The sequence below is a fragment of the Pieris brassicae genome, chromosome 9, assembly GCF_905147105.1.
Source record: "Pieris brassicae chromosome 9, ilPieBrab1.1, whole genome shotgun sequence".
In the NCBI taxonomy this organism is placed as follows: Eukaryota; Metazoa; Arthropoda; class Insecta; order Lepidoptera; family Pieridae; genus Pieris; species Pieris brassicae.
The window spans coordinates 130,518-147,538 of record NC_059673.1 but is presented as its reverse complement, the minus strand read 5'-3'; the positions used below and the strand labels follow the sequence as shown (position 1 = coordinate 147,538).

At 33.9% G+C, this 17,021-nt stretch overlaps 2 protein-coding genes across 3 annotated transcripts; both read right to left on the bottom strand.

Moving 5' to 3' along the window:
• Window positions 1–306: 306 nt before the first annotated feature.
• Window positions 307–9,672, bottom strand: LOC123714545 (vitellin-degrading protease-like). 2 transcript variants are annotated; one of them, XM_045668832.1, is made up of 9 exons: window positions 9,537–9,672; window positions 9,007–9,148; window positions 4,547–4,624; window positions 3,853–3,997; window positions 2,939–3,052; window positions 2,597–2,676; window positions 2,061–2,142; window positions 1,226–1,351; window positions 307–433 (listed from the first exon to the last, which is right to left on the bottom strand). In XM_045668832.1, exons 1-9 carry the CDS (start codon window positions 9,598–9,600, stop codon window positions 335–337), a joined length of 930 nt encoding a protein of 309 aa, XP_045524788.1. In that variant the 5' UTR covers window positions 9,601–9,672; the 3' UTR covers window positions 307–334. The 2 variants fall into 2 exon arrangements, 1 of the variants encoding a protein (XP_045524788.1); XR_006754329.1 differs by lacking the exons at window positions 307–433; window positions 1,226–1,351; window positions 2,061–2,142; ... (2 more) ...; window positions 9,007–9,148; window positions 9,537–9,672 and adding exons at window positions 4,735–5,933; window positions 6,433–7,740 and having other exon boundaries at window positions 3,940–3,997.
• Window positions 9,673–10,357: 685 nt separating this feature from the next.
• Window positions 10,358–16,853, bottom strand: LOC123714569 (facilitated trehalose transporter Tret1-like). The gene is made up of 8 exons (XM_045668883.1): window positions 16,749–16,853; window positions 15,658–15,887; window positions 14,897–15,035; window positions 14,223–14,407; window positions 13,813–13,945; window positions 13,045–13,268; window positions 11,644–11,838; window positions 10,358–10,720 (listed from the first exon to the last, which is right to left on the bottom strand). Exons 1-8 carry the CDS (start codon window positions 16,822–16,824, stop codon window positions 10,487–10,489), a joined length of 1,416 nt encoding a protein of 471 aa, XP_045524839.1. The 5' UTR covers window positions 16,825–16,853; the 3' UTR covers window positions 10,358–10,486.
• Window positions 16,854–17,021: the final 168 nt, after the last annotated feature.

The window sequence follows — 17,021 nt, the reverse complement described above, 5'->3', positions numbered from 1 at the left end:
ACTAAAAACTTTCAAATATCTGTCATGTGTTTGTACATATTACTTTATACTTTATACTTTATACTTTACGATATTTGGAAGTTTGGCACTTAGCAATCTGTGTGAAAAAAATCAATAATAGAACCTGGATGATAAAAATTCTATAACAAAATAGATATTAGAAATAGATTGTATTTTGATATCGCCAGGCTTTATATAACTTTTATTATAAATTAACGCTAGGTCAAACAATATATAATTTGACAACAAATACTTCCTTAAATTTTCAGGTTTACTTTGGATCATTTAATAAATTATACAACTGCAATCATTTCAGTAAGTTTATTAAAAGTAATTATATGTCTATTGATATCGCATTATCTCCGCTGTCCACGCTTTCGTTAACATCTCGGTTGTTCAATACGTTGGTAATCCATCCTTTGCTATAAGAGACCTAGAACAAAAATGACGACCTATTAATTTCATAAGACTCTTATAAATATAGTTATCTAAAAGTACAGTATAGATATGCGATGTATCTGCAGTATTTTGGTTCTTATCAATAGCGAAATACGTTTCAAAGCATTATCATTAAGATGTGCGCTTAATAATGGCTGTCAATTGTCATAAACTACCAAAAAGTAAGTATTATACAGTAGAACCTGTTTAAGACGATCGTAAGGGTAGAGTTTTCCTGGATGTTCTTCCATTGATGACAATGTAGCACCGTACGAAATTCAATCAATTGAAGATCTTATTAAGAATATGAATAATACACAAAACGAGGCCCTAAGTGATAATGATGAAGACTAAGATGAGTCAACTAAGGTTTTGTCAAACGCCCAGACATTATCAGCTGTTAATGATTTAAGACGCTATGTAGCTAGCTACTTTGGATCAAAGTAAAGATGCACTGCAAAAGTTGAATTATGTTGAAAATCTTTTAATTGCTAATGCATCAAAATCTTTCTGACAAACCAAAATAAGTGATTATTTTAAACAATGTAATTATAATTACAATACGTATTGTAATTATAATTCATAAATGTATAATTTAATACCTATATATACCAAAATTAGAACATAATAGTATGTAGTACGTTTTATTTTTCCTACCCGTATAATACGCTTTCTCTCTTAAGACGCGTTTTTGGTAGGGTCCCTGAGAATTCGTCTTAAGCGGGTTTTACTGTATTTATTTATTCATATAGTAATTTAACTATTATGATATATGTATTATAATTACCTTAGCATAAACACCAGGTTTCTGCTTATGGGCACATTCTTCTGTACCCGAGAAGAGAGCAATTCCATACAATGTCCCCGCTCGGTTCACGCCACTGAAGTGGACTGCTGGGTCCCCAGTATCACCCTACACGAAGAAATATATTTTCTCAAGAAAATTAAGTTATGCTAAATTTATCATAGGCATGGTTGGCGTTTTCCTTTAAGTAATAACGGCATCAATAAAGAACAATATTACTTATCTCTTATACGTTTGAATTTATTTGTTCTTATTGATTAGGGGTCAAAGCCATTTGCTGGTCACATAGGATGAAGTATTAACCAAGGCTTAAGGACAAATGTAGCGCCGGGAGAATTACGAGTGGTTTGACGATTATAATACCTACTAGTTGTTTATGTCAGGTCATTGATCTATCGTAATATTATAATATAGCATGCTTACCATTATGAAAATGGTATTTGGTAGAAAATGCTTTGACTAATAATAAAATTGACATTCCAAGGTGTAACTAATAGCTAAGATATGGCGATGATGAGACGGTTAAGCTAATAATAAATAAACCGGTGGGGCTTTAACCTTTCTAGGTCTGGGCCTCAGGTTTCAGCATCTCTTTCATAATCATTTATCAATCTAATTGGTAAGTAGTTGATCAGCCTCCTGTCGACTCTTTGGGTCTAAGGCGAGGCGGTTTCCTCACGAAACTTTCCTTCGCCGTTCGAGCGAATGTTAGAAATAAATAATGTTCATTGGCGCACAGCCTAGGATCGAATCTACGACCAGAGGGATGAGAATCGCATGCTGAAGCCAACACTAATATTTGTACTATAACACTCACCGCACACAACGCGACACCCCTCATGACGCTCTGAAGGCACATGTGATCATGCTGAAGTCGATATTCGTTTCCGTAAATACGCCTGAAATTTAATATCAAGATTTACAGTTAGGTTTTTATTTCAACCATTATTTATATGCTTATGTTGGGTATATCCCATTAGACGAAAATATTAAAAAAAGCATCGTTAGTGTGTAATAAGTATGTTATGACTTCGCTTTTTTAAAAAAAAAGTTCAATTTACTTAAGCATCCCTAAACTCTTCTAGAACTTGTTTGTGTTGACTGGACCGTATAACGCATTGTAATATATAAATCAGATTGATTATTATTTGAGAGAGTTTAGTAATTTCACTAGAATTGTGTTGACCATCATACTGTCTTAAGCAAAGTCATTTCAACTTTTAGCAGGCGCAATTTTCTAAAAATATGAAGCCAGTATTACTAGGCTTAGTGGAAGGAAAGGTTACTGTTTGAACCTGAGTTTAAAAAAAATGACATTTCAAACTGACTTTCTTATTATCGGTCCAGGGTTACCTGCAATCTGTTCGCGGCATCTCTTTTACTATCATACGACGAAGTTCCTGATTCTGCCCTTCTCGGATTTGACCTGTCACCTGAAGAACTAATACATTAATCCACTAATAACTAAAAAAAGAAAAAGATAATATAGTAAATCTTTGTAAAGGATTAGAGATTGAATTATTAATTTCATTTAATTAATTAAAATTAATTCGTTAAAGGCCGGCAACGCACTTGCAAGCATTCTGGCAATTAGTGTTCATGGGCAGCGATATCACTTAACATCAGCTGAGCCTCCTGCTCGTTTGCTCTCTAAAAAAATAATCTATTTTGTTATACGAACAACAAAACACTTACCACGCTTCCATATCCAGTGATTATGGTTTCCCCGAATACAGAAGGTAGTTCAGCTCCAGGAGTGGCAACTGACACAATCTGAACTCGGTTACCGACCGTGACAGGTATGTTAAGCTAAGGAAATTGATTATCGTTAAAATACTTCGCAATCAACGGTAGATATTTTTCTTCTATTGCCCACGGATAGCTGAAAGACCTTTGCAGCAGTTCTTTATTTATATTGAATTAATTGTACTGGAATGAACACTTATTCAAACGCTTTCGCAATGGACCAAAGGGAAGAAGGAGAAGCCCAAAAAAAGAAGAAATAGCCCTATTTCTTAGCAGGAAGCTAATAAAGATAGAAGGCCCTGGAGAGGGTAAGTTGGAAAAAGCTGAAGGAGGCCCTTACCCGCGAAGGGGTTCCGTTCCACGCTACTGAAGGCAACTAGGATATAGGATAACTAAAAAAAATGCAAAATCTAACCTGTACCTGTTTTTGGAATGATTGGAAATTAAACGGGCTTTATTATTATAGTTTTGAGTTTCCGACGGGAACTAGTTCATTTTAAACAACGATAAGATTCAGAGTCACTGAATTCTAACTGGTACAAAACTAAATAAAGCCATTTGAATCTCTATTAAAGTCTAGATTATGGGTAGTCTTACGTCGAACTAAGTATATGTTATTCACTCGTTTGTGGTGCCTCTTCAATTACTAAAAGTCAACAGTCATTCAACATCTTACTAAATAATAATGTTGCCTTAGTTATTAAATAAAGAACGATGAATCAATGTATTAAAAGAACGACATTTAAGACTTGTGTGAGACTTCTTGGGACTCGTTGCATTTGCGCAGTCGCCAATTATTACCCTGTACCATTTATTTGAAGATGAAAAGTGCACTTTTTAAATATATGAAGTATAATATTTACCTTAATCATAGCTAAGTTGTGTTCAGGATAATATTGATCCGTCCTGTATTCGGGGTGTCGTCTAATGTCAATAACGGAAAGAATTTTACCGCCGAAGTCACGAAATACTGAACCCATACGTACAGTCACTTCCTCTTTAGACACGCTAGAAAATACTTCACTCTAAAAATACATTCTAGGAATTCTAATTACTTCGGAACCACAAAGGTTTAAATAGGTGGTTAACACCTTATTGGTGATCGATGCTGATGGCCATGCGCATACTCCTAGTCCTACTACTACCACTGTTGTTACCACGAGAATGTAAGTGCGTGCTCCTATTTCACCATGCCTCCTGCACCTAGAGGATCTTTGACCATTTGAGACAAATATTTGTTTTTAATTGATTTTATTATTATTTATTACTTAAGATGTCATGTGGAACATGGTGTAACGGTTGCAAACGTTGTGTAAAACAAAACTTGGCGATTAAAAAGGTGGCGGAGAGTTTATTGCCAGTTCTTCTCTTCCATTCTATGCCCTTGATTTGAGAAGTGGCAGTAAATGTAAAATTAGAAACAATATTTATTTATTTTATTGACGTTCATGAATAAATGATTTTTGACTTTGACTTATTGTTAGTCATTTAATATTTAGTTTACAAGTGTAAATATTCAAGTAAGGGTTAATGAGAGAAGTATAAAATAAAGCTTACTAGTCAAAGCACTGCGCTGCCGTAAGTACCCATTGATTACCGACAATCGCTCCTCCGCACCAATGCTTTCCATGTAATCTGAAGTACAATTCATAGTTGTAAAGCCATATTTACAGGCATAGTTTGGTCCGTTCACTAGTAGTGATCGTGTGCTATTATAAAGGACACAATATTATACTTGAGACTACCTAGATGGGTTCACTCTGTTGAATTGGAAATCTCCCCAATATAATAGGTAGGTGATGAACTCTCCTAACTATGCATTGCCTAAAATAAAACGTTCTTTTGTGGACGGTAGTTGTTACAATTTTTTATTAAATTACACATACACATTCACGTATAATCACATTATACATAACTCCGTACAGATTTTTTTAAAAACGTGGAATAAATATTGCATCGTAATTACATTGGGATGTTGATGTCGCAGTCAACTAGTTTTATTAACAGCCTAGGCAAATAAACAGTTCCGTTTAACTAGCAGACTGAAAGCGTTTGAAACAACATTAAATAAACTGGCTGGTTTAGACCATTCTAAATTCTCATTATTTTTATCACTACACTCTTTCATTGTACTTGTGGTTTTTCATTAAACTTTGGAAAACACCATCAAAAGTTGTGGTTTGTCGAGGCCATATTTACAATTTGAAGAGTTTCGTTTCGAGTTTGAGAGTGGCAGAAAGTGGAACTAAATTTAAACTAACAGTCAACAGGCTAGGCAAGTAATCAAACGTCATCTGTGATCGGTCCAAACTCCAGCCTAGCTGATCCAGTTGATCCGCCGAATTTCTTTTAGGCCGCTGGTTAAACGGCGCTGTGTAGTTAAGAGGCCAGGCTGTTAATTGACCTGCTAAGTAAGTTAGTTGGCTGCGACATTTATACCATCAAACCTTATACTTTCTTTGGACCGTGTTTTATAATTATGATGTCGACTTAGACACAGCCGCTGTATTATTTTAGCACCATTATTATGACAACAATATGGCACTCGACCCGCGTTGTTGCACCACGGCATACAGAATGTTGATCATAAATTTATAAAAACTTAATTGTTATGGGTTTTGAATGATATAACCTAGATCGGTGGGACTTTATAAGTCTTAAATTTTTTGTAAACTGTTAAAAACAATTCTCTATATATTGTTCACCATTCCACCACTCTCTAAAATCACTCCATACAGTTATATTCTTCACTTTTTTATCATTGTTCAACTGTTCACACAATCTACAAGCATTCACATGATCTGCACTTTTGTATTTGTAATGATTTTGCCATTTAAAAAAATTGTAGTATAAAGTTTTGTTTAAAATAATTTCATCCATTGATTGTGCGAGTCTTTTTGGACCAAGCTCTATTGCATTGAGATAACTTCCCTCAGGTAGAAATCTGAAATACAGATATATAAAATAAACATACTGCACATATAGTATATAAATATAACTAATATTCACTTTTATCTCCTGAAACATTCATGGAATTTCAATGATTAACTTTACTATGCACTTATACTAAACATTTTATGTGTAATATTAGGTGCGGGTTAAATAGTAGTTAATAATTTTTAATTACAGGACAATCAAGGAGTTTGATTTATTTCATAGGTCTGTTTATTTTTAGAAAGTATATGGATTTTAACTTTTTAAGAATCATAAGTGAAGGATAAGATAAGATATTTCCTTGGTAAATAAAAGTATAATTAAAGATTCTGATTTGTTTTGCAAAAAATTTGATAGCAAAATACATTTCCTAAACAATGTGACCACTATGTTGTTTATTTGAAATAACTTATTGAGAGTAGTAATAATTATTAACTAAAACAAAAACTATAGAACAAAATAATTCAAATATTTTTTTTTTTACTGTATAGTATTTATTTTGAACTCACCTTGAATAATCAGCACCACCATAGACAACTGGCACAGCATAATTATTGAGAGCAGTCAATAGTTTTTCAGTCACATAATCCTCAGCAAATGAATTCTCAAATGATAAATAAAAGTAATAATCATTTTCTAACATCTTGTAACAAGACTTCCCTTCACTTAAGGGACATGACAGAGTCCCACATTTACCATACACATCAATAGTCCATCCAAATTTATCTAACTCCTTTCTCAAATCTTCTACATAGTCTTCTCTGCCACGCTTTGTGTGACAATGTGATACAAACCATGCTACTGCTTTACTCTTACTATCTAGTTTAGTTTTTAGAGCACTATCTACTGGTTTCATATCCTCAATCCATTTCATACCAATTGCTGGTCCAATTAGATTGTCTTCCAAATCATAAATAGTTATGTACCCCCATTGAAAGTCGGAATCAAGTTTATACGACCACGTCCAATTGAAGAAGCCATCTAAATATTCATTGCACGCTGGAAAGAAATCAGGTGACTCCATTGCTCCGAAGACGTACTTCTGTTCCGGCGTTCGCTCTTGTGGTAATTGAAAACTCCACATGTCTAAATCTCTTCCATTAAAAGCAATCGCTTGAAAGTCTTTCAAGTCTAGGAAATAATTTCTATCGTCTGTTACGAAGCAGTTAGTGAACTTGCACTTGTGTTTTATAAAAACACTGTTCCCTTCTTCGAGGTAGTCGAATGGCGCGCTGAACTTTCTTGTCCATTGAAGGATATACTTTAACTCCGTATGATTTAAATAAGAAATAATATTTTTTCGATTTGCTCTTATTTCGTAAAGTCGTGTTTGGTAAATATAGTAGAGTGGTGAAGTGATTGAAATAATTAATAATATTATAACGAGCCGAAAGGTTATGTTCAACATGTCTGGCCGCTGATAGATATTAGATACTGTTTGATAAGATAAGATAGAATTGGCTGTTAGAATTAGCTAATCGCTGACAATCTCTTTTGTATGACTTGGTTGTTCCAGGCAACAATATAAGTCGGTTTCCTTTTTTCTTAAAAATTTCGACATGCGCCAGTATAGCATGCATGCATGGTTCTGAATTCTCAATTCACATAAAATAAAATTAACGAACTAATTTAGAATGGTCAATACTTCGAGGTACAATAGGTATACAATTTAAAAGAATTTAAATTAAGCCACTTGATACCGTACTGTAAACTGTTATTGTAGTTATTGACAGATGGCGCTAAAAGCTAAATATTACAATCGTTAGACATTAATTTGTTATTGTTTTAAATTTAACATTATTATAACAAAGTTATTTCATGCTGACGTGTTCTTATCTTATATACATAAAATGTTAATATTGCTTAATATTTACCATTTCTAAAGCGGTTGTCTATATTTACAATTTTGTAAATGGCATAATAACATTTAAGATAATTCGAATTTACTTGTAATCCGAAGTTGTTGAAAATTGTTGGTTATGTACATAGGATAGTTTTAAGAACAACTACAGCACTTTTATATTATCTGTAATAATAAATTTCAGGTACATTTAAGTAACCTAATTTTCGATTAATTTATTTAGTGGGTGAAAATGCCTTAGTGTTCGACACGGCATTTTTATACTTAAAATATAAAATGTTAAAACGTAATTTCAAATTGTTGAAACATTCAGGCATAATTCTAACTTATTTCATCACTGATTTAGTCAAAAGTGACAATTTTTTTTAGGTATAGAATTTAATATTAATTATAGTCGAGCTTTGTCCTCAAGATTAGCATAGTTACACATCAACATTCCGCACTGTGGTTGAGGGTAGATAATTGTTTACATACCTTTTTTAACATATTACCTCATTAAAAAAAGCAAAGGTAATGTTGAATTGTTCCTGCTGTTTTCCTGCCCTACGATGATCATCTTTTAGTTCATAGCGTAGAAAACATTGTTTTACATATAGGTCAAACAATATAGTGAGCAGGATGTACTTATTTGTAAATCTTTGGTAGGGAAAGGGTCCGTCTGATAAAAATCTCTTCGGACAAAGCTCATCGTATAATTATGATAGAACTTCACTTACAGGTAAGTTCGTTTAATCTTCAATTAAAAGGTTTTGTCAGCCTATTTTTGTTTATAATTTACTCTGTAATAAAACTATAATGTCCTTGATAAGTAGTTTATTTAAATGAGATTTATTTAAAATTATATTATTATATAAAATAACTCTTGAATAAATATATACTTACCGTCAAAGTAAACCTAATGTACACAAATATACATGGTTTACAAACTTAACAAGAGCTGTTACGTCAATATAAATACAGATAATGTTTGTAAAATTCTCTTTAACAGGTTAATTGAACTACAAATTATATATATATATATATATATATATATATATATATTTACTAATTCCTGTATCTGTATCATGATCATTTACGAATAGACAAGCAGGTGATCAGCCTCATGTGTCTAAGGTATAACCTAAGTCCAGGAAGCACAAACAGAAATCTGAGGCCCAGACCTAAAAAGTTTGTGTGCCACTGATTTTTTTTTTTATTAGATAATGTTATTATAATTACTAACCTTATTGATACAGTGTAAGGATAGTCCTCGAGACAAACGAGCCCCATCTCCGTTGTAAGTCGCTTGCGCCGAACGTGGGTCAAATCCTCTTCCATTTTGGGCGGAAATTCGCATTCTAACTCTGATTTCGCTGTTGTAGATGCTTTAAAAATTGTGCAATTTTTTTAGTATTATTTTTAGAGAATCATACAATCCATATTTATAAATCACGAGATAATGATGAATTAAGAGTTGTAACTGAATTTTACTTTTAACATCTTATAATGAAAAAGTTATTTACATATTATATATATATATATATATATATATATATAGAGATGGAGACTAATATGCTGTCCTAAAACACACCGCCATTTAAATTAAATTTGGCGTGGGGTAATTACGTGTAATTTTTATTCCAGGAAACATCTTATATTTTTTACTTTGTCGATTGATGAAAACCACATTATAATATGTTTCATTAAAAAATGTGCAAGTAAACGGTGACTTTTTTTTAAACTAGTTAAAATTATAAAATTTGTATTATTTACCACATATAGTCCAATCTTTAAGAAAAATTAGAGAAAAAGCTAAAAATACACTCTGTACAGCCATTTCTCAACTTCATTTCAAAATACACTAATTTCTAGAGGTTTCTTGCATAACATGGCTGATAAGCAATGTTTTAAACCATTGTTATTTTATGTTTGTTTTCCTTCACTAAGTAGGTACCTCACACAGGTAAAGTGTGGAGTTCATAAATTATAGTCGATGTTGATTATAGCTTTTTTTTATATTACAGAAGGAAACGGACAGGAGCCACCCATGGACACTGCCAGAGGGCTCACAAGCGCGCTGCCGGCCTTTAAAGAATTGATACGCTTTTTTCTTGAAGGACCCTAAGTCTAATTGGTTCGGAAATACATCAGTTCCATATCGTGGTGGTGCGCTGTAAAAATTGCCTTAACAAACGATACCTTCTACTTGTGGCGGTTAAATCGCGGAGGTGGTAAAAATATTGGAAATTAAAAGTTTAACTAATATATTCCAATACCTATCCAAGTTTCCTTATTATTGAGAAACCCCTAAAACCATCATTTTAAATAAAGCACATATCTGTCCTTTTCGTTTGAGCGTAAAGAGATAGAGATAGAAGGAAGAAGAAGAAGAGATAATAGAGACGAATCTGAATTATAAAGTAGTTTAATTAGAAGAATTTACTTATACGTATTCATGTGAAAGCTTTAAATTTGTAGTGTATTAGACTGTTTTGTCAATTGTATTAATTTGCTAGTTTTCATTTTAAAACACATTTATATTTCATAAATAAGATTTTTCATGAAAACCGGTTTGGGTATTATAAAAACCAATACAAGTTTTCACATAGGTATAATTAATAGTAAATTGTTTTAACAATCTAAAATAACAACTCGTAGCAATTTAATTACATTTAATTATACAAAACGAACATTGTACACCGTCTATAAGAGATTCTGTTGGACTAACTAGGGCATTTTCTTTTCTTATCAAGTTTCCCCATGACTTCTTCTTCCGTTTTCCCCCTTGTTTCCGGTATAAACATAGCAATACAGGCACCAAGAAGGTTGATAGCTCCGAAAAGGATAAACGTGTAATGTAGTCCGAATGAGTCCACAAGTGGACCGAACGCGAAGAGCTGTGTTGACACTGACGACCAGCCAAAGGTATGTAGCAGGCCCAAGAGTTTTGCTCGTACCTATAAAGATATATAGATATATACCTATAAGCAGCTTGATTTTGTAAGACGTGTCATTTTCATGATGTCGACTATATGCAAGTGCTATACTATATGTATGTAAGAAGTTTCTGATTTTTCCACTACTTAGAGAACTTTTCAGCATGCTGAAATATGATTTCTAACCGTTTCAGGAGAGGATCAATCACAGATTAGAAAATTGTAATTTGCATAATGTTACCCTAGTTTTCAGGAAGCTGAATCATTTTTTCAGGCAGTTTCAGAACATGTCTAGTCGAGTGGTGAAATATTTAGGAGACCCGTTTGAAGGCGTCTTTACGCCCTATACCCCTTATGTATACCCCTTTGATGAAGGAATATTCTAGACCGAATTTTCTTCTGTGTGGGACAAGGACGAAAGCATACGCGAGAGAGAGGGAAGATCGGAACTTTCTCAAACTAGGCTGAGCGCTTTAGATCGCCGTACGATAAGGACGGAGCAATGTGCGAAAGAGACAAAGAGTACGGACGTTCTAGAATTGTGCAATCGCTACTCAGTAGCAATCCCGCCTAGAGAGTTCGCGAATATTGTACAATATTATTCCGTGGGATATTGTATAAGCGAGCCGAAACGCGACCAGTTTAGTTTCGATGCTATATCAAGAGATAAACACCGAAGCGATAAAGCGCGAATAAAGTGAAGACGATTGTTAAAGTACTGTGTGAAGTATGCATAATTAAGTAATTAGTGACTGTTTTTGTGTGTTACAAGTGCATTTATGCGAGTAATTTGTGCTGATAAATTCCTACGGCATTTTCTATCCGATCCTCTAGCTTGTAGCAATATTAATGTTTTCACACACTGTTTTATAATTATTGTTTAGTTATAACTGAAACACTAATCTCGCTTGAATAATCGTCATCAAATTTATTGAATATATTACCTGAAAGTTGAACAGCTCAACGCTGATGATATAGGGCATCGACCGGACTCCGCCCGCATATGTGGCCACAGCTAGAATCATACACAGTATAGGAAGCCAGGAGGGTATGGAATATCCGGTCTGCTGAATCAATAAAGATACTCCAAGACCAGTGTGAGCGATTGACGATAGAAGATATGCACCAGCGTGGAGAGGCTGAAAGAGATGGAGAAATATAAAATTATATAGTATTGTCTTTGGTTAACATAGCTTTTACACATTGAAAGAAAATAATTTTTTAACCGGATTAAAGCTATTTGTATTATTATAAGAGAGGATACCGTGAGTCATTTTTGCAAAAACCCGCCATCTTTTAGTCGATACCAATTCGGGGAAATAAATACAGATAACCAAACTTTCTCTACAGCTGTGATACTTTTTGAAATTCAACACCTTTTGTCTTCAGTCACCGTGACCACGGCGTACGCTGTAAAGCACGCGAAACGTCGAAAAAATTTAAGTTTATAATAATACAAATAGCTTTAATCCGGTTAAAAAATTGTTTTGTTACATAATAATATATCAATGAAGTAATACCAATAACTTGACGAAGGCCGACCGTGGGCGCCTACGTCTTCACAAAAATCCTGAACTGTATATTAAAAAATTAAATAAAGATTATATTAAGATAAGTTATCTTTTCATCCTCCTCTATCATCCTATTAATTTACCATAATATGCGGGATGTGAGATAATAAGTGGGCTCGCTAAATCCCCCGGGATTCCCGTTCGGGCTTAAATAAAGTCATACGATTGATCCTCACAATGGGTTCAACAACAACATTTTCGATAAATGGTATTTAGGTGCTTGGTAAATCCCCTTTCCGTAGGAATGTTTCACAAGTGATCTCAGATCTTATGTTGGTTGATTTGATTCCTTATATCTCTGTCCTAAACACTTGCTTGCACTTTTGGAAACTGCCATTGCAGGTCCGTTTTCATTGACTACGTGTAGTGTATCTTACTGGCATGAGATGTAAGTTCAACAACTCTGAAATTTTCACATAGGTGCTGGTGCTGCGACCATATAAAGTTGAAGATGTTTATGGCCAATAGAGTAGCATTAATTGTTATTTTAAGTTTACTTTGATTATCTGTGAATGAACGCGACTTCAATTATTACATAGAATTTTCCTACTTAAAAGTGTTAGTTAATAGAGAGGCCGAGAGAGGATCGCCGGTAAGAAAATTTTAAGCATTGTTTTAGTAAAGACGGTTAAGTTTCGAGTGGTTCAATAAATAATTACTATTGATCGGTTACCAGGTAAACTTAGATAACTGTCAGGTAAAACCTTGGTTGTTCTTCCGAAATCCTTAAAGAGTTCTTGGTTTATTTCTTAGTTAAACCTCGGAAAATCTCACCTTTCTACCACACCTTTCGGCAATTGCAGTCAACGTGAAGGATGCAATAATCATAATAATTGGAAAACTGACGGACTGTATTTCAGGGCTGATGCTCAGGTTAGAGCCTGTGGCCTGCAGGACTATTGAAGCGTAGGTCACGATCGCAAAGGAACCATTCCATGTCTGTGTTACCCAAGACGCCATTAAGAGAATGAAACCACGACGCCATGCTTTATTTTTGACTGAAATTAAAATTGCGTTGATTTTATGACATTGGGATCACAATATTTAGAGTGTGAGATAATAATAATTTATATACTTTACTAGCTGACCCGATGAACCTTGTTCCGTCTAAAAGTTAATTAATTTATGATTTTAAAATTGCCTCAAAATTTGTCAATTTTAACAAATACATCGACCGGGAAACATTAATCTCAACGTTTTACTATTAGTTATACATTTCTTTCAAAAACCATAGACAATATTTCGTGACAGCTCATGTACCCTTTTGTTACGCCATTAATAACAAATTTATTCAGATCGTCCTATTCCTTTTTTGTGTATTTAGATTAAAATACTTGTCGTATTGGGATCTTCCTGTGCGACATTATTCAATAAATAAAAAATACCTCATATATAGATCGCTATATAAAGTAAAAAAATACATGTAGCATTGGTACCTAAATAAAGCAAACCAATCAAATTGTGTATTGAGCTGTTATTGTAGATGAAGATTAAAAGAAAGAGTTCTCAGTCTCTTTCGAGTTTCATAAACACTCTTCTTACATATTTCTTTCAATCTAAGTTTGGGTTGGTTTTTAAACTGCTCTTCTTGCTGTTGCATGGATTCAATTTCTGCCTTTATTTCCTTGTCATCTTTCGTGCGACCTCTCAAGAAGGCAACTGTCGCATATGCTTCCTGATAAAAAAACATAAATTTTCATAAAACAATTATAAATTCAAATCTCGTGTACTAAAAAAAGTTACGCCCATATTGTTAGGTAGCTGTTGACTGCGGTCACTTGTTTTTAATAACGGGTTAAAGTAACTGATGCGTAATATTATGAGATGATAGAACGAACCAAATCAGTTTTGAAATCCCTTAACATACAAAAAGTGGTTCAATGATTTGATCGTAAGAAAGTGACAAAGTATCTGATCCTCTTAAGCATTTTAGTAAGGTAACATGCACTTACATGTAACCTTCCTCGTTTCACGAGATAAGCTGGTGAATCCGGAGCAAGCGTTATTAACCCCGCCATCAGCATTGTGATAACCAAGTATATCCATAGCACAGTGTAATAATCTAAGTATGCTCCAATCAGATACATTATGAGGAAGCCAGTATTTTGGAGCAATATATTCAACGATCCTGTGGCACCTAAGGTTATCAATAAGTTGATTATAATCGAACGCCACGTCTATTATATAATTAGAAGATGCGGTCACACAGTCTCACACGGTCTCACAGTCATGAAGTACGGTTTTCCGTACCGTCATAAAACACACTCTCTTATTCTTTCTTCTTAGAAACTACTTAATACCGTCCCGTACCCTTAATAAAGAATGGGACACATTTTTGAGATCTTTTTATAAACAGGTTGAAGATCAGCACTGTTTGAAACATGTCGATTCCTAAGACATTTCCTCATGTGATGTCTATAACCATTGTACAACATAGATTATCACACAACAGTGGTGTTTTACAAGTTTAAGGTCATTATTGTCGTACTTTTTAATGTGTGTAATCATTTGTTTACAGAACACATACCACAAATACATGCTACTATAATGATATAGACAGTGAGACCATCGTACAAGGCAATAAAGGAACCATTTCACATAATATGTATGATATTATTTTGCTTACCTACTATGTTAGTCTGACACAACTCCCGTATATACATAGGGATAACTACGAAGACACCACTGGCTGCACTGCCTGCGAGGGTGCGAGCGATCAACAAAGCTATTATGTTTGGAACAAACAGTCTTAAAAGTATGGAGATCTGAAAAAGAATTCAAGAATGATGTAAGTCTTAAGTTTCTTTTGAGTTTTTTGTAGTTCATAGCTACTGCGTTAGTTAGAAAAAAAAACGTTAAATATCATAACTTAGCAGTCCAGAATGAAAGTATAATAATTTTACTTAACTTGTGTTGGCAATCACGGACAGATTTGTCTACAGCGATATTTATTGTCGGATCACTGACGCCGCCGTATTGGAAACAAAACGGAGGACGAGCGATTGATAGAATTGTTTGGTGATAATAGGGTTTAGAATTAAATTACTGTCGCAATACTGTATCACCGATACTGAACTGAACAGACACGTTGACGGGACTGTGGTTTCACTGATATATGTGAATCGGCCTTAAGATACATAAATTATCGTATATTATTAATTATGTGTTTAAGGAAGAAATCCACAGGAATATGTTAACGAAATAAAGTAAGTACATTTTCAAAAGATATAATCAAAAAGGTCGAGTCTGGGCCCCACGTTGGGAAACACTGATTTAGATAGTATCTGCAAACATCAACTAAAAAGTGCTATAAATGTTTTTCTAATGCAGCGTTTGTCTGGCATTGTCTATGATTCTCTATTGGCTAAATATAGAATAATTTCTTACCATTACTGGTATAGTGATAGCAAACACAACCCATTTCCTTCCAAATCTATCAGCCGAGTTAGAGAAGGCGATTACGAAGAACGCTGACGAGAAGCAGTTTATACTCCCAATCCAGGATATGGTACTGCTAGAAAGGGGGTACCCCAGGGGAGAGTCGGATGATTGAAGGTGCTTTGTCGTGGGAGATAACCAGGCTGCCTCCAGGCCGTACACCAAGAAGCCCAAACTGGCTGTCAACAAAGTATAAGATAGATAAGTACACTCCACCGGCCGATGCATCCGAGTAAAAGAGAGACAGCGGCAGAGCACAAACTATACTTGAACCGTTTTATCAAATGTTAATGTGAATTACAATGTTTATTACAACAATAATTGCGTCAGAAATTCTTGCATTTTAAGACTCGCTAATCAAACGATATAATTACTATTTACGTATTTATTCTTCCATTATTAAAATATATATATATTTATATACCAATGCAAATATATGTTTATTTATAAAAAAAATGCAATTTTCTATTAAATCCTTGCTTGTAAATAAAATAATAATCTATTCAATTCACCAAAGTAAGCAAAAAAATCATCATCAAATCATGGTTTCTTTAACGTTATAAATCTACTTATGATTTATCGCCCGTAAACCGATTTTACAGACGAAATACAAAAAAAATATTATTAGGGTTCTTTAGTTTTTTTATGTGTGTTCAGTTAATTTTTAAATGTTTTATTAATATTCTTGAGCCTAAGTCGGCTACGAAATCTATCAGTTTAGACACCATCAATCTTTGAAATATTGTTAGAAATTTCCCAAGAAACGATACCACAAAACCAATAGTGCAAAGCAATAGAAGCAAAGGCCTAGTGGCTTCAGCGTGTGACGACATGCCTGATTGCGTAGGTTCGAGCCCCGCCTGTGCACACGCACGCACGAAAGGCAATGGAATAGATCGTGTGGAAACCGGCTCACCTTTGACGGCGTATGTTATACACTTACTTGCCTAGTAGAATGACAAACGATACAGAAATCTAAAACGGTTGTTTTAGAAGAGCGTGGCTTCAAGCGAGAGTAGTAAAATTAAATAAAAAGTTACCTATTATTCCAAAAAGCCATTGCCAATATGTATGCCCCTTTAAGTTTTGTGGTTGCGTCTTCAATTCCACCACCATTTTTAAATTAATTCACAACGTACGGGCAATGAGACGCATTGAAATTAAGAAACTGACAGATAAATACAGTGTGTTATAATAAGTATTGTTTACTATTTGATTAGAATATGAAATAATAGTAAATAGTATAAACTAAACTTCAATTTTACGCTTAATAAGGATTGCTTATCTATTAATGGAAACTACAAATGAAATAA